Raw genomic sequence first — 26,412 nt, 5'->3', positions numbered from 1 at the left:
TTTTGAACATAATCCTGCTTGCCCAAAACAATGGTATAATTGCCCTTGTCCACAGGTAAAGTAACAATACCCAGATAAACTCTAAGTGAATGAGAAGCAGCCCCCTCAGTTGGTGTGATATCACTTTTGGGTGAAGTGCCCTGATCTACATACGACATACATGCCTCCTAGCCTCCTCTGCAGCACAAGGAGGTAGTTTAAAAACAGCAGACCTAATAAAATCAACCACTGGCAAATGTTTGGGAGTTGGTGCAAAGTTTAAACCTTTCCCTAACATGGATAAAGCCTCATAATCAAAAGCTATATCACACAATGTTGGGATATAGTATTAGACTCCGAGCCACATAAACATCCAAACTTCGCCAAATGTCAGGCAGTTACAGAAAGAAATTCCCAGTCAGACTGTGACCATGAAGCACCATCCAGCCAATCCCAAGAAAAAGCCGAAAGTTTGGAAGCAGTCATTAACTGAAGTTGAAACAATTCCTTGGGAACAAAATACAACTGTCGATGAGTGTAATGGATCCATTCATGAACAAGGGCTAGGCCAGCACGTTGCTTGATGTGCCAATCACCAATGTGCATTAAGAATATTGGGTAAAATTGATAACCAAACATATTGCAGAAGCCTCATTACTTATCTCCAGATTCTTATACGCCAGTGCCAATACATTTGCTTCCTAATGGTGTAATATCACTGAATTTAGAATGAAGTGTGAAAGTCACAACCACAATACTGAAAATGAAAATAATATTCATATAAACTGTGTGTCCATGTGTAGGGTCCAGAATAGTGTTTTATATTCTGGTGCAAAAGTCTATAATTGATTTCCAGCAGCCATCAAATAAGAAACTAGAAATCTGAATAAATAGAGTTACGAAACTGAACAGATTCATCTTGATGGATACAAACTAATGTTATACTATTTTACAACCATTAAGAAGGAAAGGAGAGTGGCTATATATGCAAAAATGGAGTTAAGTCCCAGGCCTTTCAGGTTAACAATTATTGTGCTCAACAGCTTTTTGAATCCTGTTCCATAATAGTGGATTTGGAAACGTATGAGACTGTAGGACTGACAGTTTAAAGGCCATCAGTAATAAATGCCATATACTTCATAAAACAGCTAGAAAGTGTTAATAAGGTTATGCGCACTTAGCTAGAGAATCATTCTTTGTAGTTGAAACAATAGTCAACTATTTATCTGACCATGATGATCAAATATGAAAAATAATCTTTATTGACCAGTCAGACACTTATAGAAGAAAAATAGTGTGCTTTAAGATCATAAACATCGGCTCCATCACAGTGTTCAGATTAATTTATTGATCCATTTTCATCTACAGCTGCACAATGTGCAAGAGATATTTGGATTTTTTTGTTAATATTAACAGTTTTACATATAATATACCTTTGTATACATTAATATATCAATTAATGATGGATACTTAAATAAATGTTGTTACGCTATATTGTTGTTGTTGTTGTTGTGGTCTTCAGTCCTGAGACTGGTTTGATGCAGCTCTCCATGCTACTCTATCCTGTGCAAGCTTCTTCATCTCCCAGTACCTACTGCAACCTACATCTTTCTGAATCTGCGTAGTGTATTCATCTCTTGGTCTCCCCCTACGATTTTTACCCTCCACGCTGCCCTCCAATACTAAATTGGTGATCCCTTGATGCCTCAGAACATGTCCTACCAACCGATCCCTTCTTCTGGTCAAGTTGTGCCACAAACTTCTCTTCTCCCCAATCCTATTCAATACTTCCTCATTAGTTATGTGATCTACCCATCTAATCTTCAGCATTCTTCTGTAGCACCACATTTCAAAAGCTTCTATTCTCTTCTTGTCCAAACTATTTATCGTCCATGTTTCGCTTCCATACATGGCTACACTCCATACAAATACTTTCAGAAATGATTTCCTGACCCTTAAATCTATACTCAATGTTAACAAATTTCTCTTCTTCAGAAACGCTTTCCTTGCCATTGCCAGTCTACATTTTATATCCTCTCTACTTCGACCATCATCAGTGATTTTGCTCCCCAAATAGCAAAACTCCTTTACTACTTCAAGTGTCTCATTTCCTAATCTAATACCCTCAGCATCACCCGACTTAATTCGACTACATTCCATTATCCTCGTTTTGCTTTTGTTGATGTTCATCTTATATCCTCCCTTCAAGACACTATCCATTCCGTTCAACTGCTCTTCCAAGTCCTTTGCTGTCTCTGACAGAATTACAATGTCATCGGCGAACCTCAACGTTTTTATTTCTTCTCCATGGATTTTAATACCTACTCCAAATTTTTCTTTTGTTTCCTTTACTGCTTGCTCAATATACAGATTGAATAGCATCGGGGAGAGGCTACAACCCTGTCTTACTCCCTTCCCAACCACTGCTTCTCTTTCATGCCCCTCGACTCTTATAACTGCCATCTGGTTTCTATACAAATTGTAAATAGCCTTTCGCTCCCTGTATTTTACCCCTGCCACCGCTAGGAACGTAGGTTTGCCTTTCCTTAATCTTTCTTCTAAGATAAGTCGTAAGGTCAGTATCGCCTCACGTGTTCCAGTATTTCTACGGAATCCAAACTGATCTTCCCCGAGGTCGGCTTCTACTAGTTTTTCCATTCGTCTGTAAAGAATTCGTGTTAGTATTTTGCAGCTGTGGCTTATTAAACTGATTGTTCGGTAATTTTCACATCTGTCCACACCTGCTTTCTTTGGGATTGGAATTATTATATTCTTCTTGAAGTCTGAGGGTATTTCGCCTGTTTCATACATGTTACACTATATACAGAGAGATAAAATACAAATGTTCTTCTGAATGAGACTAAATTGGGTAAACACACAAAAATCTAGTTTTGTAGGTATTCATTTACTGTGTATAAGCAGTGATCAACCAAGTAAGACATCAGTTTAGATTTGAAGTGACCAATGTTTTGTATGTGTTTAATGGTATCTGGTAAGGCATTGTATAGTTTGATACTAGGATGGATAAGGCTGTTTTGACATAACTTTGTGTTGGCACTTTGAACATGTACATCCAATTTTAGTCTTGTATCATAGCTGTGTATTGTGTGATTTTGAGTGATGAGTGGTCTTTTTGTATGTAAGTTTTGCTTTAAATACATTATATTTTCAAGTGTGTGTCTATATACAGGGCTATTACAAATGATTGAAGCGATTTCATAAATTCACTGTAGCTCCATTCATTGACATATGGTCACGACACACTACAGATCTGTAGAAAAACTCATAAAGTTTTGTTCGGCTGAAGCCGCACTTCAGGTTTCTGCCGCCAGAGTGCTCGAGAGCGCAGTGAGACCAAATGGCGACAGGAGCCGAGAAAGCGTATGTCGTGCTTGAAATGCACTCACATCAATCAGTGCAACGACACTTCAGGATGAAGTTCAACAAAGATCCGCCAACTGCTAACTCCACTCAGCGATGGTATGCGCAGTTTAAAGCTTCTGGATGCCTCTGTAAGGGGAAATCAACGGGTCGGCCTGCAGTGAGCGAAGAAACGGTTGAACGCTTGCGGGCAAGTTTCACGCGTAGCCCGCGGAAGTCGACGAATAAAGCAAGCAGGGAGCTAAACGTACCACAGTCGACGGTTTGGAAAATCTTACAGAAAAGGCTAAAGCAGAAGCCTTTCCATTTACAATTGCTACAAGCCCTGACACCCGATGACAAAGTCAAACGCTTTGAATTTTCGGCACGGTTGCAACAGCTCATGGAAGAGGATGCGTTCAGTGCGAAACTTGTTTTCAGTGATGAAGCAACATTTTTTCTTAATGGTGAAGTGAACAGACACAATGTGCGAATCTGGGCGGTAGAGAATCCTCACGCATTCGTGCAGCAAATTTGCAATTCACCAAAAGTTAACGTGTTTTGTGCAATCTCACGGTTTAAAGATTACGGCCCCTTTTTCTTCTGCGAAAAAAACGTTACAGGACACATGTATCTGGACATGCTGGAAAATTGGCTCATGCCACAACTGGAGACCGACAGCACCGACTTCATCTTTCAACAGGATGGTGCTCCACCGCACTTCCATCATGATGTTCGGCATTTCTTAAACAGGAGATTGGAAAACCGATGGATCGGTCGTAATGGAGATCATGATCAGCAACTCATGTCATGGCCTCCACGCTCTCCTGACTTAACCCCATGCGATTTTTTTCTGTGGGGTTATGTGAAAGATTCAGTGTTTAAACCTCCTCTACCAAGAAACGTGCCAGAACTGCGAGCTCACATCAACGATGCTTTCGAACTCATTGATGCGGACATGCTGCGCCAAGTGTGGGAGGAACTTGATTATCGGCTTGATGTCTGCCGAATCACTAAAGGGGCACATATCGAACATTTGTGAATGCCTAAAAAAACTTTTTGAGTTTTGTATGTGTGTACAAAGCATTGTGAAAATATCTCAAATAATAAAGTTATTGTAGAGCTGTGAAATCGCTTCAATCATTTGTAATAACCCTGTATGTGTGTCTATATATATATATAATATGGTCTACATGATTTGTGATTATCTACCCCTTCCATTATTCTTATAATTTTTTGAATTTTGAATGTTTTGATGGCATCTCCAGAATTTCACCAGAACATAATCCCATACTGGAGGTGAGAGTGTACAACTGCATAATCTACACACTGAACGATGTTGTAGCTGGTACAATTTTTTAATGTACACAGCACAAAACAAGAAGTACTTAATTTTTTGTTCATTTGCTCAATATGTACTTTCCATTTCAAGTTGTCTTGTAGATGAAGTCCAAGAAATTTGGTACAAGCTGTTTTGGCAATTGTCTGTCCGTTTGTGCTGTGTGTATATCCATAGCTACAGTTTTTTCAGTGTTTATTATTAAGTAATTGTCATCAAAGTAACATGTTAGCCTGTCAGTGGCTTCTTTTATGTTTTTTACAAGAGTTTCTTCTGAGTTTCCTGTAATTAGAACGCTTGTATCATCAGCAAATTGAAATATTTTACTGCTGTCATTGCTTATGTTTAGGTCATTTATATAGAGTAAGAACAGAACAGGACCCATTACTGATCCTTGTGGCACTCCATATTTAACAGTTAGTAGCTTGGAATTATATTTCCTAATGACATTGTCCCTTTCTTGATCTATTTCCACATATTGTTCCCTGTTCTTAAGATAAGAACTGAGCCAGTTGTTAGCTGTTCCCCTAATGCCAAGATTTTCTAGCTTGTGTAGCAATTTGTCATGATTTATGGTGTCAAATTCCTTTGACAAATCTAAAAACATGCCCATGGTAAGTTTTTTGTTGTCTAATGCTATCAGTGCCTCTAATAGAAAGGAGTGAACTGCAGATTCGGTTGAGTGGTTTGCTCTAAATCCACGTTGAGATTCTGACAGAATGCCATTTACCTCTTAAGAAGTCTGTTAGCCTCTTATTGAAAAGCCTTTCTAATATTTTTGAGAAAACAGACAGAAGTGCCAGTGGTCTGTAGTTGGAAATATCATCTTTGTTTCCTTTCTTGTATAATAACTTTACTTTTGCTATTTTCAAAAATGAAGGAAAAGTTCCTGTAGCAAAAGATAGGTTACATAGGTGTGTTAAGGGCTCAGTAATCAAGTCCCCACACTTCTTTATAATGAAATCAGGTATATCATCTACACCTGCAGAGTGTTTCATTTTGAGACTTTTCATTGTAACCTGTACTACTTCTATATTTGTTGGGTACAGAAACATTGATCTACTTGATACTTTTTTCCCTGTTTCTGTATGTTGTTTTCTATTAGAAGTCTGTTGTAGTAGTTTCTCTGTTACATTTATAAAATAGTTATTAAACATATTAGCTACTTCCTGTGGGTTATTAATGTTTTCCAAGCCAGTCTTTAATACTATATTATTAACTCTGCTTTTGTAAGATTTGGTTTCCTTTTTTACAACTTGCCAGATTGCTTTGGTGCTGTTTGAAGCATCTTCTATGTATTTGTCATTGTCTCCTTTCTTTGCCTCCTTTATTATTTTATTTAAGATAGATTTATACTTTTTAAAGTAACTATCAAACTCCTAAGCTGTGTTGTACCTTCTTGCAATATTGTGAAGGTACCGTTTTCTAGCCCAAGATTTCCTTATACCACTAGTCAGAGAGAAATTAAAGGAAGAATGTTGAGGAGAAATTTTTATAACAGAAAAACAGATAGTGTTGACAGAAAATGTAACTCTTTCTTAAACATATTCCTACAGTACTTTGTGTCATTTTCCCCTGAAACAAATCAAAGTCACAACTGAACTGTAGCTAGGATAAGGGGTAGATAATTCCTGGGATTAAAGTATTTTGTAATTCAGAGAAAAAAACAGTAGCCAAGATACTGAATTCCATTATCACAAGTATTGTAAAATCCTCTAATCTGACATTAAAAAAGTGAAACTCATATACTATGCTGAAAAACTAAAACAGGTGAAGAATAAAGCAAAACGATTTGGATCATTATTAAACAAGAAACAGACAAAATAGTGATCCAAATGTAATTATGTGGCCAGAAAATAACTCTGGGAAAAAATGGTAACACTTTCAAGTCATTGGAGACCAAATCCAGTGACAGCTTCTTCACAGAGACAGCAAACATGGCACTTAGTATTAAATAATCAAATACTGATGCATTAGATTTACTTGTGTGGACACTGCATACACCTCCAATAGACATTAGTTTAAAAACTACTACTTCTAAAGAGATTACAGAATTCATCAGGTTACTGAAAACTAGTAATTCTGGTGGCTATAATGGTATTTTGTGCAGAATGAAATCTTGGTGATTTTATAGGATATGAGATTACCCTTAAGCTCTCTTTGTAATCAGTCAATGCCTCATGACATACTTCCTGACAGACTTAAATATGCTGTGCTTACACATATCTACATTTATTTATTTCTCATATGGCATACATCATAGACTCTCTCTCTCAAGAGCCAAAGAAACTGGTACACCTGCCTGATATTGTGAGGGCCTCCGTTAGCATGCAGAAAAGCCGTAACATGACATGGCCTGGAATTGACTAATGGAGGGAATTGACACCATGAATCCTGCAGTCCTGTCCATAAATCCATAAGAGTATGAGGAGATGGAGATCTCTTCTGAACAGCACGTTGCAAGGCATCCGAGATATGCTCAATAATGTTCATGTCCAGGGAGTTTGGTGGCCAGTGGAAGTGTTTAAACTCAGAAGTGTGTCCCTGGAGCCACTCTGTAGCAATTCTGGACATGTGGGGTGTCGCATTGTCCTGCCGGAATTGCCCAAGTCTGTCGGAATGCGCAATGGACATGAATAGATGCTTACATACCTGTCACCTGTCAGAGTCATACCTAGACATATGGGGGTCCCATATCAATCCAACTGCACACACTCCACACCATTACAGAGCCTCCACCAGCTTGAACAGTCCCCTGCTGACATACAGGGTCCATGGATTCATGAGGTTGTCTCTATACCCATACATGTCCATCCGCTCTATACAATTTGAAATGAGACTCGTCTGACCAGGAAACATGTTTCCAGTCATCAACAGTCCAATGTCGGTAAAGTTTTGTGTTGTGCAGTCATCAAGGGCACACAAGTAGGCTCTTTGCTCCGATAGCCCATATCAATTATATTTCGTTGAATGGTTCATACGCTAACACTTGTTGATGGCCCAGCATTGAAATCTACAGCAATTTGTGAAAGGGTTGCACTTCTGTTATGCTGAACAATTTTCTTCAGTTGTCATTGCACCCATTCTTGCAGGATCTTTTTCTGGCTGTAGCAACATTGGAGATTTGATGTTTTACCAGATTCCTGATATTCACGGTACACTCGTGAAATAGTAGTACGGGGAAATCCCCACTTCATAACCACCTCGGAGATAGACATTTTTCATTTGCTTTCCAGCTCCACAGTCACATTTTGGAAATTGTGTTTCTACAATTTATGGGGGGTATCGAACCTTCTGCCATAGCCAGTGTGTATTAGGTTTAATGCTGCCCATACTTTGAGTGATTAGTTCAAACCAGGAGGCTTCTATGTGATTGTGAAACTTCAACATTGTCGTGGGTAGTGGGCAGTGCTCTTTCCAGTGTTGTTCCCAGACATTGTGAATGTTGAAGTTTGAGTGCAGTAGTGGTACTAAGTCAAAGAGGACAGCCATGAAGTACGGGCAATTTTATTGTGCTGCTGATAATCCGCATACTGTCATTTGGTACATCAATCTTGTTCATATGTGAGCTATTAACCCATTCAGGAACACAGAATTCCACCATCCAACAGATAAGACCATCTCTTGATGTATGAAGTGTATTTGCTGTGGAGCCCCCAAGAGCTGCCACACAGTTTATCGATGTTATTCCTTGTCCTCATTTGACCTGTTATCTTTGCCAGATGCCCCTTGTAAGAAAAGTGTCCTATCCACTCCTAGATATTTAGGGTAGTTGTTATGGTTGAGTCACTTCCCTCTGAAGTTGCAATTAAGCTCTCTTCTTGCTGAGCAGTCACAAATGTGGAAGCACGGTACGTCGTTCTTAGCTGGGTTCAGTGCTGTCTTCATTTGTGAAAGTAGTCTCTCAGCATCTGTAAGTCAGAGCTCAAGGTGTCTTCTGCAGCCTCAAATGATTTGTGCTGTGCAGCTATAGCCCGGTCACGTATGTAGTCAAACTCACAATGCTCACCTTCAACCTTCAATGTGCATTAGTGTTGCATATCTCAGCCATTTCAACAATAACTTTAAAAAAATTGTGGTACAAATGGCTGTTGGCCTCTTCCAGGAACAATTTCCAAATCACCAGTTAATTCAAACTTCCGAACCATGTTCTTCAACCCCACTACATGGAAAGAGGACCTCTCTTTATTTCTTTAGTGCGTAGATACTTATGAACAGCAGCAGCACTATTGCTGTTGTTTTGATAACAAAATTTTATGAGTAAAGTCCTGCTCACTTTGTCCAGAGCCATGTTGACTGCCTTCAACTGTAATGCATATTGATGCTTGTGTTTTAACCCCACGTCTCCATACCAGTACCCACCCCAAATGCCAATTCATGACACTAACATTACTAACAATGCAAATCCTGCACCACACAGTCTGAACATCATTCCTATAAAGTTGGGTACCCATAAGGTTAATAGTTTTCCATCTACACTGGTTGAAGTATCGGAAGTTTAAGTATAACCACCCTGTGCTACTTTTAGTGTCTCATTTCCTAATCTAATTGCCGGCCACTGTGGCCAAGCAGTTCCGAATCCTGCCTTGGGCATGGATGTGTGTGATGTCCTTAGATTAGTTATGTTTAAGTAGTTCTAAGTTCTAGGGGACTGATGACCTCAGATGTTAAGTCCCATAGTGCTCAGAGCCATTTGAATCTAATCTAATTGCCTCAGCATTGCCTGATTTAATTCAACTACATTCCATTAGCCTTGTTTTGCTTTCGTTGATGTTAATCTTATATCTTCCTTTCAAGATACTGTTTATTCCATACAACTGCTCTTCCAAGTTCTTTGCTGTCTCTGACAGAATTACAATGCCATTGGCAAACCTCACCGTTTTTATTTCTTCTTCGTGCACTTTAATCCCTTCTTCAAATTTTTCTTTGGTTTCCTTTATCGCTTGACAGTGCTCTGATTGAATAACATCTGGAATAGGTTACACTGTTTCACTATAACTGCCATCTGGTTTCTGCACAAGTGGTTTATAACCTTTTCCTCCCTGTATTTGACCTTGCTACCCTCAGAATTTCAAGAAGATTCCATCATCATTTAACCACACAGCAGATTTGCATCCCCTTGGGAAAAGTAATGGCTGTAGTTTCCACTTGATTTCTGCCATTTGCAGTACCAGCACAGCAAGGTCATGTATGTTCGTGCAGAGACAGCCAAGTTAGGATGGAGGTGGGATGTGGATGCCCGGGTGTGCTAGGAAATTTCTCAAAATGAGAAACGTAACAAGAACTTCAGTGCCACATTTGCTCCAAGCCATATTACATAGAAATAGAGCAAAAGGCATGTGCTGTGGTGTTATGGGGCTGCCGCAGCCATTCTGAGGGTGTGATGTCCTAAAATAGGAGCCAGCATACCATCTAGCTGGAAGGAGAGGTGGTAGGTGAGAACAACTGTGTGTCCTGAATGCCTCTGGCTGGCCTGCTCCAGGTCCCTCACATGACGATTTCCAGCTTTCCTACTGGCTGGCAGTGTAGTGCCTGAAGATGTCCTACTGTCAGCAATGGCTTGAAATAGTGTCCCCTGTCCGCAGTACCCACAGTTGGACCATTACTCACGTAAACCAGCCATGGACCAAGGCACACCAAGTAACATCTGGTACGACACACCCAGGTCCAGCTACTGCCTAGCCATAGAACACAGTACTGAAATCACAAAATATAAGGTGATAAAATTTTGAAAGAAAAATTCCCAAATTCTTGGGTTTTCTTCTCAGTCTGGGTGCTCACCAAGTACAGTTTGATGTTACAAAGCCAGGTCACCCAATCATCAAGACTGATGCTCCTGCAACTTCTAAAAAGGTTGCTGCCCCTCTTCAGCAAGCACACATTTGGTTGGCATATCAACAGATACCCTTCCATTATGGTTGCAAAAACGGTATGGCTATCAGTATTGCTGAGGCATGCAAGCCACCCCACCATGGCAAGGTGTGTGTGTGTGCGGGGTGGGGGGTGGGGGGGGGTGGGGTGGGGGGAGGGAAGTATTTACTTAGATTTTATGTGATGATGACATTGTTATTGTTGCAGTTCCCATCTACCAAGGCAAGGCACAAGCAAACCACTTATAATTACACACCTATACACTCATTCCAATATTTTGAAATGTGTTAGAGAAAGTGGCCTATGACAGAATACTGACTCATTTAACTGAGCAGAGCTTGTTAATGGCCTCTTAGTTTGGGTTTTGCAAGGGATTACCCACAGTGAAAGAGCAACACAATACCTCATAAATGAATTACTAGCAGTGCTGAACAAGAAAATTCTGACTCATTTAACTAAGCAAAACTTGTTAACTGCCTCTTAGTTTGGCTTTTGCTAGGGATTGTCTACTGCGAAAGCCATACGATACCTAGCAGCACTAAACAAGAGCATTTATCCTGTAGGTATATTCTGTAACCTGAAGTATTATGGCATTAATGGCATCCCTCCTGGTCTCATTAACAGATTTTGTTCCCAGCATGAAACGAACACTAGAATGAGGAACACAATAGGAGTGTCACAAGAATTGGTGCTGGGCTAACTCTTGTTTCTGATCTGCGTAAATGATGTTCAGATTACTTCAATGAGATATTTAAAAACTCTAATATTTGCTGATAACACAAGCATATGGATCAATGATATAAACTCAGTCATAGCAGAAATAACTCATATGATAGCAGGACGTGCTTACAAGTGGTTCAGAACTCACAGTCAAGTCTAAATGTCACAAAGGATCATATTATGCCATTTCATACTATCAATAATGACTTGTTAGTACCAGAAGTAGACACTAATGGCCATACACACTGGGTAAAATTCCTTAGGATCCAGCTAGGTAACAAGTTAAAATAGAGTCATCACATAAATAAACTAATCAAGAAACTGAGTTCAGGTTGATGAAGAAGACTTCTTGGGTTATCAACCAAGTCGTTCTCTGGCAATGTTTCGACAAGTTTCCTATTCATCATCTTCATACATTGCCTGAAAGTGACGAGTAGGAAACTTATTGAAATGTTGTCACAGAATGACACCTTGACTCGCCTGATAACCCAAGAAGACTTCATCACTGAAATGCATAGAGAAAGCCTTCATTTCCATGTATCAGTTCATTTTTTATGCCAACAGAAGCATCTCTCACTGTGTTGACACAAAGACAAGTGTGTTGGCTTATATCACATTTTTTAGTCACTGCTGTTTAATGCAATTATCTTCTGGGACAGGCACCTAAAGTAAGTATAGTGTTCATTCAGCAGAAATGAACAATAAGAATGTTGTACAAAGTAAACAACCATACATGTTGCAGAAGCCTTTTTAAGGGTATTGGAACTGAAGGGGTCAGTGGAAGGAAGTGCTGTTTATTAAGGACTAGTCTGATCACATAATCTGTTGTGTTTTCAAGTACACCACAAGCTGGAAGCAAGTAATTCCTTGTGTACCATTAGAAAATATTCTTCACTACATAAATTGCATCATATTATTATATTTATGTGGTCCTCCTTGATTTGATCAAACATATAACATGCAGTAATGCAAAATGTGCTCTGGTGGGATGGCACTTTCATCTGCTGACCCCCCTTCTATTCTTACACTTCTTTCCCAATAATTACAATCTTGCATGGCTTTTGTTGCTAATAATAAAAATTGGTTTTAGGTGAACAGTAATTTACAAAGTCACATAAAAGATATAAAAATAATTTTCATACAGACTTTGCCTCCTTGTCTAGGGCTCACAATGGAGTCATGCATTCCGGTGGAAAGATATTTAAAAACCTCCTATCTAACATAAAGAAAGAAATTGGGAAACCCTACCAATTCAAAAGAAAATTAAAAAATACATCACTGGCCATTCTATCTACAAATTATGTGAATATCTAGATTCAAGGATTGAAACTGTTAGCTATATAGCAAGTAGCAGCGTTTGTTTTAAAGCTGTGCAACAAGTTCCAATGTACCGTAAATAGAACTCAGTATTTACAAATGTAAGAAAATATTTTCTTTGAAAAATACCATTGTAATCAAGCAAATACTAAGCTGATAATAACAGATAAACACCATCTGTATAGTAAAACTGAGGAGGCAGCAGATTCTTTTCAAAAGCAACAGTTTTTTACTAATTTACTCAATTAAATTTACATGACGTAAGCATGAATAACTTGAAGCAGTATAGTGATAGTTTATTGTTAATACAGCATACAGATAAGTTTTCATGATTTCCTTGTCTTTTGTAAATGTATAGATTGACTCATCCTACATCCCTGAGGATGGTTCTTCTTGATGGGATCTACAAAATATGATGAATGAATAAATTCCATATTTCTAGAGGCTCACCTTTATGGTGAAATATACAGAACACAGTGTGTGAATGAATGAATGAATGAATTATACAGTTAATAAAGAGCATCTGTTGCAGTCCAGGTGAAAGTCACTAAAAAAGTGTTCACCATGCTTCAGGAAGAAAGGGAATGAAGAACTCATCCAGCCTTTAACGTATCATAAATTAGTTCAAAATCCTTTCCCAGACATTACATCCTCTAAGCATAGTTTTTACCATTGTAATGAACAGCAATAGGTGCCCAGGATTTTGGGTTCACAGTGTAGGTACACATTATACTAAATTGTTTGCATATAAGTATTCCTTGTAATATTCCATGCATATACTCCTAAGTCATCAGCACAGTCATTTCATGTCATACATAGTTCCTAGCAATTGTACAACTAGAAGTACATGGAAGTAGGTAAATTTTCACAAAATTCTTCCACATAACAATTTTTAAAAATTGAAGGAAGTGAACAAATTCACTGATTTTTATGGGTTCAAAAATGGAATTTTCTTCAGTTGTACATGAATCAGATGCTTTGCAGTGGCTGCATATGTATTCAACCAACAATTTTTCAGAAATTCTTCTTCTTCAGGTCCACTATTAAGAAAAATAGTCAATGACATGAAAGGAAAAGCCAATGGGACTTTAACGCCATCACAAAGAAAATTTTATATGTATGCTGGGCATGACTCAACTATATCAAATTTACTTCTTGCACTGAAAGTATGGGATGAACAAATTCCTGCATATGGTGCACTAATTATGATAGAACTACATCAAGACAAAACGAGTGGAGAGCACAGTGTCCAGGTGAGCACATGTGAAATTTATATTTTCTCACTTTGCCCTCTTATGTGACCTGAAGTGAAGTCTGTAATTTCCTAATTTCATGTTAAAAACACACTGTAGAAAGTTGTCAAACCTGTAGTTACAACACTGAAGATGGCAAAATTTTATAAAAGGGAGCACTGCAAGGGCTGTTTGAGGAGGGCTATACAGAAACAAAAAGAACAGCAAGTAACCACATATACGAAGAACAAATTGGGACTGATGAACTCCTAAATAAAGAGGGGATATGGAGGCAAATGATATAATGCTGGTAAAATGACCAGAATAATTAAAGTAGTAGAGGAAACACTGCAGTACAGCATTGACATGTATAGTGACATAAGCTTATTCTCATCAGAGTAATGTACATAACTGTTACAGGTTGTTGGTAATTATATTTAGTGAGTATTCACTATTGAGTTTGACTGTTTTACAATTTTCATTGAAGTTAGCATACAACTATTGAGCTCAGTTATTTCATAGAAGGTGCAGCTCATAATATTAGCAAAAGTTGAACTCAGTTATTTCATAGAATGTGCAGCTCATAGTAGTAGCAAAAACTCAATACTGTATTCTTTACAAACATTTGTGGTTTCCGAAGATTGAAGGTGCATTTCTCTTATACTCATTTTGACTAATACTGGTAAAAGATAAAGTTTTCTATAGCATCAGGCATCCTTAGTGACAAGCTTCATAATTAGAATGTCGAACTATTTTTTAATCTGTGGCAATATTTTACAGACCTATCCATTTATTAGGGAATTTTCCAGGTTCTCAAATAGGTGCACCAGCAACATTTCGAGTTTTGGCACAGTTACGGTATACCTGATAACTGGCCAGGGCATATGAGTGCCACTTACTGTGTGCAGTGTTCCATTGCTGCTTATGTGCAGAATGTCAGTATTGAGTGGGATGTCCTTACATGGCAAAACAGGATGGACAAGCCCATGTATATTCAATTTAACTGAAGTGCATTAAGTGCGGTAGCTATTCTAAATATGTGATTTTCAAAATGGTACACATGCCAATGCGAGATTATCCACATGTACAGCACCCTCAGAAAAAAAACATGCAGTGGCCTTAGATGCTCATAGCATGATGATGCTCAAGATGAGTACACTAGGATGTTCCACAAAATTGAATTGGCTTGATCGTATAAAATGTTCCAGGGGCTTGCCACATAAACAGATGGTGGGAATCAATCTTTAGTTTAAACTGCAACTGTCCTTGGACAGGACGCTATTTCCCTCTTCATACGCCTACACATGGTGGAAAAGTCAGCAAATTCCCGAGGCACATGCTGTCTTTGTGTGAGGGGCATATATACAGGAAAGCTTCTCAGAACTAATGACAGACAGTCTGATGTGGGAAGTGTGACACATAAGTTTCTGCTACATCTCTAACCAGGGTAATTGCTCTGCTGATTGAAAATCTTGGTGCACTTAAGATAACAAACTTGGTGCTTTGTTTCAGCCCACTGTTGACATTGCCTGTACGGCTATTAAATGTTTATTCACTACTGAAATGCTCTTCATAGCCATAAAGTCATGCAACAGGTTATATTCAGCTTCTGATCCACTATAGCTGGCCTCCAATCCAGCCATTTGTAATGTTATGCACATGTGTATACTGCGCCATTCCACCTCCTGTAACTCTAGATGCCAAATGGACACAAAATATAGTCAGAACCTCTATGCTCATGACCACTGCCTCCACACACTGTTCAGGAACACTGAGCCTAACTGTCCACTGGGCCTATACCTGTCGATCACACTGTCGGCCAAATATGGCCAATCACTGAAGCTTGTATACTACAACCAAATAATGCCCAACACATGGTCATCACCAGGCAACTGAATTACTTCATTAGAATATGGACAGAAAGTTTTACTTTCTAGAAAATGCATACCTCATGGGGGTGAAGAATGCTTCGCAAATACATTTTCCCAAATATGATGTCAAAGTAACAGTAAATGGTTCTTGGAAGAAATAAGACTTATTAAATTGTTTGAGGTGCATAGATAGCATGCACTTGAGGATAAAGAGTCTATGAAATTCAAGTGCCATGTTTAGAAATTATAAATATTCCCAATCCTTCCTCCCACAAATCATCTTACCAGTTGTACCTGGTTTAGATAACAGGTTTCCAACTGTACACATTGGGGCATTTGGAAAAGTGACTGAGGGTTGTGGTTTTTCATGTTCTAGACTTTCTATGAAATTTCAAGAGGGAGTAATGAGAGCAGCAAATCATTAGATGATACCAAGAACAAATAGTATTGTACCTCACATTCTCCTGGGTTATGAAGGCTATCCAATAAAGACTTATTCGATGAGACACTCCCCACTGTCAAAACTTGGTTAAGTTCCAATGACTTAACAAGTATTTTTCTAAGTCTCAATGAGTGGTAGAATTTCCATTTTGAATAGTGGAGATTGTTGCGAAGAAGCAATGAAACTGAAAAACCTATTGATCTTGACGTAATAGTCAAATTTATAGGCCCATTACAAAACATTGTTATTTAGAATGAGAAATATGAAGTGGTTGCATTCACTTGCCAGCTAACACTATCAACAAAAAGATATGCCTCTGACAGCAAAAATTGTAATGTCAGTGCAACATACCCCATTCAAGAGAAATTTATGATGTCCTTTAGCACAAATGAACTGCAGGAATGACAAAATATTTTTGGTTTGAGTACTTTATAGTTTACTAGGTATATAACATGGATGTGCAGTTGACAATGTATTTTTCAACACTGTGTATAACTACAGTTACCACAATTTTTTTTCATTTTTAGATGTACACTTTGTCAGGTTTGCATTACCTTTTTCTTGTGAAACTGTTACATATTCAATACATATAATCACACAGTATTATGTTTTTTACTTATAAATTTCTCAGCATCCAAAGTAGATAATTAGCTATGAAACAATCAGACACAAGCAGCACCAAATGCCTGCTTGAACTAACTATGTCTGACCAATCTCATTTCACTGGAATGCACCCTTCAGTTGGTCATGTGCAGTAAACACTTACCAATGCCTTTACATATCTTGGGATTAATTGGCTGTACTTGGCCATTTTCAGCTGATCAGTTGGTCAGGTAAATATGCTTCCAGTGGACAATCAGCTGAAGAGCTCTTGTATCCAGTGACATTTTTTTAAGTGCTTTATCTGAAAACTACCTTGAGCAGTTAAACAGAGAACCGACTTGTGGTGATAACATATTAGACCTTCTGGAGACAAACAGACCAGAACTACTTGAAACAGTTAACGCAGAACAGGGAATCAGCGATCATAAAGCGGTTACTGCATCAATGATTTCAGTCGTAAATAGAAATATTAAAAAAGGTAGGAAGATTTTTCTGTTTAGCAAAAGTGACCAAAAGCAGATTACAGAGTACCTGATGGCTCAGCATGAAAGTTTTGCCTCAAGTACAGATAGTGTTGAGGATCAGTGGACAAAGTTCAAAACCATCGTACAATATGCGTTAGAAAAGTATGTGCCAAGCAAGATCGTAACAGATGGAAATGAGCCACCGTGGTACAACAACCGAGTTAGGAAACTGCTGCGGAAGCAAAGGGAACTTCACAGCAAACATAAACATAGCCAAAGCCTTGCAGACAAACAAAAATTACGTGAAGCGAAATGTAGTGTGAGGAGAGCTATGCGAGAGGCGTTCAATGAATTCGAAAGTAAAGTTCTACATCCTGACTTGCAGGAAAATCCTAAGAAATTTTGGTCTTGTGTCAAAGCGGTAGGTGGATCAAAACAAAATGTCCAGACACTGTAACCAAAATGGTACTGAAACAGAGGATGACAGACTAAAGGCCGAAATACTAAATGTCTTTTTCCAGAGCTGTTTCACAGAGGAAGACTGCACTGTAGTTCCTTCTCTAGATTGTCGCACAGATGACAAAATGGTAGATATCGAAATAGACAACAGAGGGATAGAGAATCAATTAAAATCGCTCAAAAGAGGAAAGGCCGCTGGACCTGATGGGATACAAGTTCGATTCTACACAGAGTACATGAAGGAACTTGCCCCCTTCTTGAAGCGGTGTACCGTAGGTCTCTAGAAGAGTGTAGCATTCCAAAGGATTGGAAAAGTGCACAGGTCATCCCCGTTTTCAAGAAGGGACGTCGAACAGATGTGCAGAACTATAGACCTATATCCCTAACGTCGATCAGTTTTAGAATTTTGGAACACGTATTATGTTCGAGTATAATAACTTTTCTGGAGACTAGAAATCTACTATGTAGGAATCAGCATGGGTTTCGAAAAAGACTGTCATGTGAAACCCAGCTCGGGCTATTCGTCCACGAGACTCAGAGAGCCATAGGCACGGGTTCCCAGGTAGATGCCGTGTTTCTTGACTTCCGCAAGGCGTTCGATACAGTTCCCCACAGTCGTTTAATGAACAAAGTAAGAGCATATGGTCTATCAGACCAATTGTGTGATTGGATTGAAGAGTTTCTAGATAACAGAATGCAGCATGTCATTCTCAATGGAGAGAAGTCTTCTGAAGTAAGAGTGATTTCAGGCGTCCCGCAGGGGAGTGTTATAGGACCGTTGCTATTCACAATATACATAAATGACCTAGTGGATGACATCGGAAGTTCAATGAGGCTTTTTGCAGATGATGCTGTGGTGTATTGAGAGGTTTTAACAATGGAAAATTGTACTGAAATGCAGGAGGATCTGCAGCGAATTGACGCATGGTGCAGGGAATGGCAATTGAATCTCAATGTAGACAAGTGTAATGTGCTGTGAATACATAGAAAGATACACTCCTGGAAATGGAAAAAAGAACACATTGACACCGGTGTGTCAGACCCACCATACTTGCTCCGGACACTGCGAGAGGGCTGTACAAGCAATGATCACACGCACGGCACAGCGGACACACCAGGAACCGCGGTGTTGGCCGTCGAATGGCGCTAGCTGCGCAGCATTTGTGCACCGCCGCCGTCAGTGTCAGCCAGTTTGCCGTGGCATACGAAGCTCCATCGCAGTCTTTAACACTGGTAGCATGCCGCGACAGCGTGGACGTGAACCGTATGTGCAGTTGACGGACTTTGAGCGAGGGCGTATAGTGGGCATGCGGGAGGCCGGGTGGACGTACCGCCGAATTGCTCAAACGTGGGGCATGAGGTCTCCACAGCACATCGATGTTGTCACCAGTGGTCGGCGGAAGGTGCACGTGCCCGTCGACCTGGGACCGGACCGCAGCGACGCACGGATGCACGCCAAGACCGTAGGATCCTACGCAGTGCCATAGGGGACCGCACCGCCACTTCCCAGCAAATTAGGGACACTGTTGCTCCTGGGGTATCGGCGAGGACCATTCACAACCGTCTCCATGAAGCTGGGCTACGGTCCCGCACACCGTTAGGCCGTCTTCCGCTCACGCCCCAACATCGTGCAGCCTGCCTCCAGTGGTGTTGCGACAGGCGTGAATGGAGGGACGAATGGAGACGTGTCGCCTTCAGCGATGAGAGTCGCCTTGGTGCCAATGATGGTCGTATGCGTGCTTGGCGCCGTGCAGGTGAGCGCCACAATCAGGACTGCATACGACCGAGGCACACAGGGCCAACACCCGGCATCATGGTGTGGGGAGCGATCTCCTACACTGGCCGTACACCACTGGTGATCGTCGAGGGGACACTGAATAGTGTACGGTACATCCAAACCGTCATCGAACCCATCGTTCTACCATTCCTAGACCGGCAAGGGAACTTGCTGTTCCAACAGGACAATGCACGTCCGCATGTATCCCGTGCCACCCAACGTGCTCTAGAAGGTGTAAGTCAACTACCCTGGCCAGCAAGATCTCCGGATCTGTCCCCCATTGAGCATGTTTGGGACTGGATGAAGCGTCGTCTCACGCGGTCTGCACGTCCAGCAAGAACGCTGGTCCAACTGAGGCGCCAGGTGGAAATGGCATGGCAAGCCGTTCTACAGGACTACATCCAGCATCTCTACGATCGTCTCCATGGGAGAATAGCAGCCTGCATTGCTGCGAAAGGTGGATATACACTGTACTAGTGCCGACATTGTGCATGCCCTGTTGCCTGTGTCTATGTGCCTGTGGTTCTGTCAGTGTGATCATGTGATGTATCTGACCCCAGGAATGTGTCAATAAAGTTTCCCCTTCCTGGGACAATGAATTCACGGTGTTCTTATTTCAATTTCCAGGAGTGTAGATCCCTTATCATTTAGCTACAAAATAGCAGATCAGCAACCGGAAGCAGTTAATTCCATAAATTATCTGGGAGTACGCATTAGGAGTGATTTAAAATGCAATGACCATATAAAGTTGATTGTTGGTAAAGCAGATGCCAGACTGAGATTCACTGGAAGAATCCTAAGGAAATGCAATCCGAAAACAAAGGGAGTAGGTTACAGTACGCTTGTTCACCCACTGCTTGAATACTGCTCAACAGTGTGGGATCTGTACCAGATAGGGTTGACAGAAGAGAGAGAGAGGATCCTACGGAGAGCAGCGCGCTTCATTACAGGATCATTTAGTAATCGCGAAAGCGTTACGGAGATGATAGATAAACTCCAGTGGAAGACTCTGCAGGAGAGACGGTCAGTAGCTCGGTACGGGCTTTTGTTAAAGTTTTGAGAACATACCTTCACCGAAGAGTCAAGCAGTATGTTGCTCCCTCCTATGTATATCTCGCGAAGAGACCATGAGGATAAAATCAGAGAGATTAGAGCCCACACAGAAGCATACCGACAATCCTTTTTTCCATGAACAATACGAGACTGGAATAGAAGGGAGAACCGATAGAGGTACTCAGGGTATCCACTGCCACACACCGTCAGGTGGCTTGCGGAATATGGATGTAGATGTAGATGTGTATGTACAGCACATTTTTCTGGTCTGTCACAGCAAAATTTAATCTGCACCTTACTGCTATGATGCAATGATTTTTATGAATCTATAATATTCCGTAACTTATGCCCATGATTGTACATGTTTTACATAGTGTCCTGTTTGTAATCAACAGCAGTTTTATGTATAATGAGTTGTCAAATGAAAACGAGAGAGATGAGAAAAAATGTAAGTAATCAGTTCATTACTTCAAAATTAATCACCATAACTGCTAATACATCTATCACATTGTGAGACAAGATGATCAGTACTTTCACAGAAAAATGTTTGCACTTCCCCATGGAACCATGATTGTACTCAGGCATGCACCTCTTCATCAGAAGCAAACTGACAGCCAAAAGTGTCTTTCTTCGGGGCTCCAAAGATATGGAAATCATAAGGGAAGAGATCAGGACTGAATGCAGGACGTGTAACAGCTTTCCAGCAAAACTTCTGCAATGCAGTAGAAACAACCTTGGCAATGTGTGGGCTGGTGGGTACATGGGTTGCCAAGGTTGTTTCGACAACGCTGCAGAAGTTTTGCTGGAAAGCTTCTACACATGCTCCAAAAAGTACGATCTCTCCTCACACAGTGTCCACATCTTTGGAGCATTGAAGAAAGGCATTTGTGATCATCGATTTGTTTCGGATGAAGAGGTGCACACCAGAGTACAATCATGTCTCCGTAGCCAACTGGAAACATTTTTTTCCATGATGGCACTGACTGTCTAGTATCACAATGGGATAAATGTGTTAACACTTATGGTGATTACTTTTGAAATAGTAAATAGTTTACCTACTTTTTTTCCTATCTGTCTCATTTTCATTTGGCTGCCACCTGTCATCATCATCATCATCATCATCATCATCAACATCATCATCAGTTATCTGCTATATTAGCAGGTCCTTTGCCTCTCCATTTTCTGCGATCCATTGCTTCCTTCTTAAGGCTGCTGTATGTTCTACCGTCCATAATGTCATCCAGCATCTGGAATCTCTTCCTTCCTCGCTTCCTTTTCCCTTCTACATAACCTTCTGAAACTGTTTTTATCAGTCCGTCCTTCTTTTTTAATATATACCCAATCCAATTTCTTTTTCTTCTCTTTATTACATCTAGTAACTGTATTTTATCTCCCACTCTTCTCAGTACCTCTTCATTTTTTACTCTGTCCATCCAACTTATTCTTTCCATCTTCCGCCATGTCCAGATCTCAAAAGCCTCCAGACTTTCTCTGTCTTTTTTCCTCATAGTCCATGTTTCAGCGCCATATAGAAGGACATCCATACAAGATATTTTATGAGTCTCTTTCTGAGTTCTCTGTCCAGTCCGCTGCAGAAATTTCTCCTTTTCTTATAAAACGCCTCTTTTGCCATTGCTATCCTTGTTTTAATTTCTGTGGTGCACTTCCAGTCAGAGTCTATCCTGCTTCCACGATACTTAAAATTTTGCACCTGTTCTAGTATTTCTCCATTCAGCATAATTTTTATTTTCTTATTTCCTCCTAGTGCCAATACTTTTGTTTTATTTGTGTTAATATTCATTCCATATTTTTTTCCGTTAGTTGCAACGGTGTCCACCAAATCCTGTAGTTCTTTTTTCCCTGTGGCTAGAAGGACCATGTCATCAGCAAATATCAAACACCCTATTCTTCTTCCTCCAATTTCTACTCCTTTGTCTGTATGTTTCATAATTCAATATTTTATACAGTTGTATTTGTAATCTTTTATATGGTAAATGTTGGCTACTCTAGTACTTTTTTCCTTTCTATTTCACTTACTGCCATAACAAAAACTGTTGATACCTTTACACCAGTTTTTCTTGGGTCATTCCATATGCCTACATCATAAATAAAATGTAATCCTTCCTCCTCCTCATTTCTCTAGCTTAATATCTGTTTAATTTATTATTTGGATAACAATGTACCATTATGATATATAAATCTCAAAAGGGAAGTAATTGATGTTTCTTTGCATCTTGTTTCAGATACATCTTCGAAATTCAACTAGCCTTGATCCATATGCACTAAAAATTTCAGGATGTGAACTGGATTGTAAGCTAGATACTTTCTTGACACTTGTAGATGATGTGATTCCAAAAAATCTGGAAACTGAGTGTGAAGTTGAAGACCCAAATTATGTACCACCAACTCCAGCACCTCCTTAAATAGTAATACGAGCTGCCAATTAAAGAAAGAGGAGGAGGAGGAGGAGGAGGAGAATGAGGAGGAGGCGAAATGAAGATAAAGTACTACTATATGGCCTTGTGCATCTCTGGTTCTTCAGATATGATCATTTGACAACAACTTTTCAGAAACTTATAAGCAACAACCCAAAAATTATGATGATTAAAATAGTAACAAACATAAAAATGTCAATAAAATTAATACATCTAAAATTGCATTCACATTTCCACCACAGTATTATAAAGTCCCAATTTATATTTTAGCTTTATCAACATTAGATTGCATTCTAAGAACATCTTGAATTAAATCTTCCAGTTCCATTTGTAACAACTGTCCATTCTTCAACATGATCTCAGCTGCTGCTGAAATTTCTTTGTCAAGTAAGTCATGATCTTTGGACCTTTCAGTGAAATTCTTATGTATACTCTGTTCCACCGCTTTCAGGCGTTTATAAAGTGAGTTCATATTATGGTGAAAACGTTTAACTTGCTCCTGTCTTTTTACATCCAGTTCTTTTAGCCGTTTACTAAGTTGTTTTACTACAAATGTTAGTTTCTCTATGTCTTCCTGAAATTAGAATTACAGCAAGTATTAGCAATTTTAATGACTAACAGACTTAAGCTACAGAAAGAAATTCACTGGTAAATTATGCTAAAATACACAAATAATGTTCTTTCATAGACCAATTTCTCAATAATGAAACACATCTTGTTAGCATTTCATTGTTCACACAGAGAGAAATGACCTTATGACTATGAGTTCATTGATTCTCTTCTCAATCAGTGCTGACAATCCCATAACAATTCACATGCCTTTCATTTTACAATGTACTATTAACTCCACTTTAATTAAGAATCTCACATCTTCTGTACTGAAATTTACCTTTTGTTTCTCACCATAAGTGAATATATTACCTCTTTCCATGTTCCAAGCTCTACATAACAAAAAGTTAGATTTATATACATTTTCTTTTTTCACATACTTTTTCCTCTTCAACTAAACTCTCCTAACAACATGAAGAAAAATGTCTAAATCAGACATTCCACTGACAAGTTTACATCATCTAAAGAAATATCTTTTAAGCATATTGGACTTCAGGTCCCTAATTAATCAGCAGAAGCAGGAATGGCCATTTGTATTGTGCGTCCGAAATATGTACACCATGGCTGTGGCATGTGACCTTGTAACAAGACATATATAAGATATATTATTTTTCATATTCATACACCTTCCAATTTTAAGTTTAACAATAGATACTGCCTTTTTGTCTTTTTTTGGAAGATAGGAGTTCTGAAGATGACTGCTTAGCAATCACAACCAGTATACTTTTCCACTGTATTCAGCATTATCAAGACAGTTGTAATAAAATTATCTTTGATCTATGTAACTTCCACAAATAACAATTACTATCAAAAGGTTATATCACCTAGCTTGTTGTTATGGAAAGCTTGTATTTTATCAGTCCTCATGAATGTTTTACTTTCTACTCAGATTAGAGACTGGCTTTATAAACATGACAGAGATCATAATGTGGAAATATGTACATTGTCGTGATGTTTTTGTACCTGATGATGGTCTGAAAGACTAAAATTGGTTGTAAAATAAAATGAATTCAAGTAGCAGCTGTCTGTGTGAAAACACCATGAGTTTCATAACATGCTACCTGCCAAAGATGACACAACTTGAATTACTGTTAAAACCACTCAAACTTCCTGGTATATAAATGGATGAATATATTTACCTGCAGTGTACTCTGCTGTCTATCAGTTTCTCTCCTAGCGGTCTGTGATGTTCTTTCAATTGCTTGGCATTTCTTCTTGTAACTCTCAAGCATTACTTCAAGTTCATTGCAGTACTGGCAGGAACAGAAGTAATAACATGAAATACACTTTTACTCATTACAAATTGCAATATTGCATAAAAAATTATTTATAAAAATGAAATGTGCACTATCTTGTAATTAATGAATATCTCCCATACCTACCCCACACCATGAAACAAAAAAAGACTTTTCACTGAAATCATTTGAGAAAGTTAAGAACTGGAACACAACAGTTTAGGTCATACAGTCTATGGAATTTCAAGCAAATTTCAGGTATCACAGTCACTAGCAAGTTATGGTTTCAAACTTTAGCTAGGGTACAAAAAAGACAGATAAGGTCTGTCTATGCCTTAATATGTGATGAAACCAAACAGGCAAGACTGACATTTTATAAGTAAGGCTGTCTCCAAACTGAAGGGAAGTTTGAACATCAATGTGAGTCACCAGGGTATGGTCCTACAAGAGGAAATATGCTCTTGCTTTTCTCTAATTTGTAAACTAACCTACCTAGCTGGTTATAATGTAGCTTATAGTCTAATGTGGAATTTAAGCCATAGTTACAAAATCCCAGAGGTCTTATGGCAAAATTTAACAGAAGAAGTGTGGCTTTGTTTATCTGCTGTTTGAGTGTCGTTCAATAGTTTGATGAATTAAAACCACATATGTCAAAACTTGTTGTATGATACTGGACTACCGCCTGCTAAACATATTATGAGAACTTAGAACTGTCCCTTTTTATTTTCAGTGAAGGGCAGACCTGTATCATACTACACTGGCTGTACAGCAACTCCACAAAAGAAAATTTCTTACAGATACCCAGTTATTAATAGAAACAAAGTGTACTTCAGTTAGTTACTTTTATGAATAGTTATAATTATGCATATGTGGTACAATCCATAAATGAAGTACATAGAAAACTCACAAACATGAATGACTTCCTCTTAAGAAATAACAAATTTTAAATACTCATGATATTAACACAATTCCAGACATATGTTCATCTTTTTACCGATGTGTGTGTCTCTTTGCTCCTCAGTCAGTTTCAAATATTAACAGTGAAATGATTGCTACTTTTATCACAAACCTGCTCTACAGTCATTTCAAGCATTTTTCTTCATTTATATACGAACTCCAAAAGCCACATTATTGAGTGTGGCAAATCATAAATTGCACACTATTATAATTTTTCCCTGTCCTATTCCATGTACAAATGGTGCACATGTAGAATGACTGTTGATGAACCTCTATATTAGATCAAGTTTATCAGATTTTACCATCACGTTCATTTCATGAAGTACACTAGTGACCAGTGGGATGCATGTTGCTTGAACCTTCCAGGAATGTACATTCCTGGAATTTTAACAACAAGCCTTCCTGTGATGCACAACGCCTTTGCCTCTGTTCTACCATTTACCAGAAAATTCCACATGTAATGTTTGTTTTATAAGTATTCTCTATTAATTCTACCTAATAAGGAGACCAGATTATGAAGCAAGTAATCAAGAATCATTCAAACAAGGATTTTGTAGCCTACTTTTTTGTAGATAATGTATCAGGCTATAATGAACAACGTTTCAAAGCTTTACTCAACAATCAGCATCGTCTCATCACAATACTGCATTTTATCAATATAATGTGCGAGAGCTGAAAGAAGAATGTTG

At 39.0% G+C, this 26,412-nt stretch overlaps 2 protein-coding genes across 3 annotated transcripts in view; one reads left to right on the top strand and one right to left on the bottom strand.

The window, feature by feature from the left end:
- LOC126184698 (venom acid phosphatase Acph-1-like) overlaps positions 1-23,130 on the top strand; it is a 251,930-nt gene extending 228,800 nt beyond the window's left edge. Inside the window, exons 6-7 of the mRNA XM_049927211.1 lie at positions 13,622-13,839; positions 22,731-23,130. Coding sequence (XP_049783168.1) covers positions 13,622-13,839; positions 22,731-22,910 — 398 coding nt within the window. The 3' untranslated portion in view covers positions 22,911-23,130. The remainder of the gene's footprint in view (positions 1-13,621; positions 13,840-22,730) is intronic.
- The window catches only part of LOC126184697 (coiled-coil domain-containing protein 175-like), a 142,509-nt gene continuing 139,147 nt past the window's right edge, over positions 23,051-26,412 (bottom strand). For both annotated transcript variants that reach the window (XM_049927210.1, XM_049927209.1), the window contains exons 7-8: positions 24,671-24,784; positions 23,051-23,496 (exon numbers count right to left, since the gene is read on the bottom strand). In XM_049927210.1, coding sequence (XP_049783167.1) covers positions 23,182-23,496; positions 24,671-24,784 — 429 coding nt within the window. In that variant the 3' untranslated portion in view covers positions 23,051-23,181. The remainder of the gene's footprint in view (positions 23,497-24,670; positions 24,785-26,412) is intronic.

This window comes from Schistocerca cancellata, chromosome 4 (genome assembly GCF_023864275.1).
Source record: "Schistocerca cancellata isolate TAMUIC-IGC-003103 chromosome 4, iqSchCanc2.1, whole genome shotgun sequence".
Lineage (NCBI taxonomy): Eukaryota > Metazoa > Arthropoda > Insecta > Orthoptera > Acrididae > Schistocerca > Schistocerca cancellata.
Note: the sequence above shows the minus strand (reverse complement) of the source record. Positions and strands in the feature narration are given on the sequence as shown.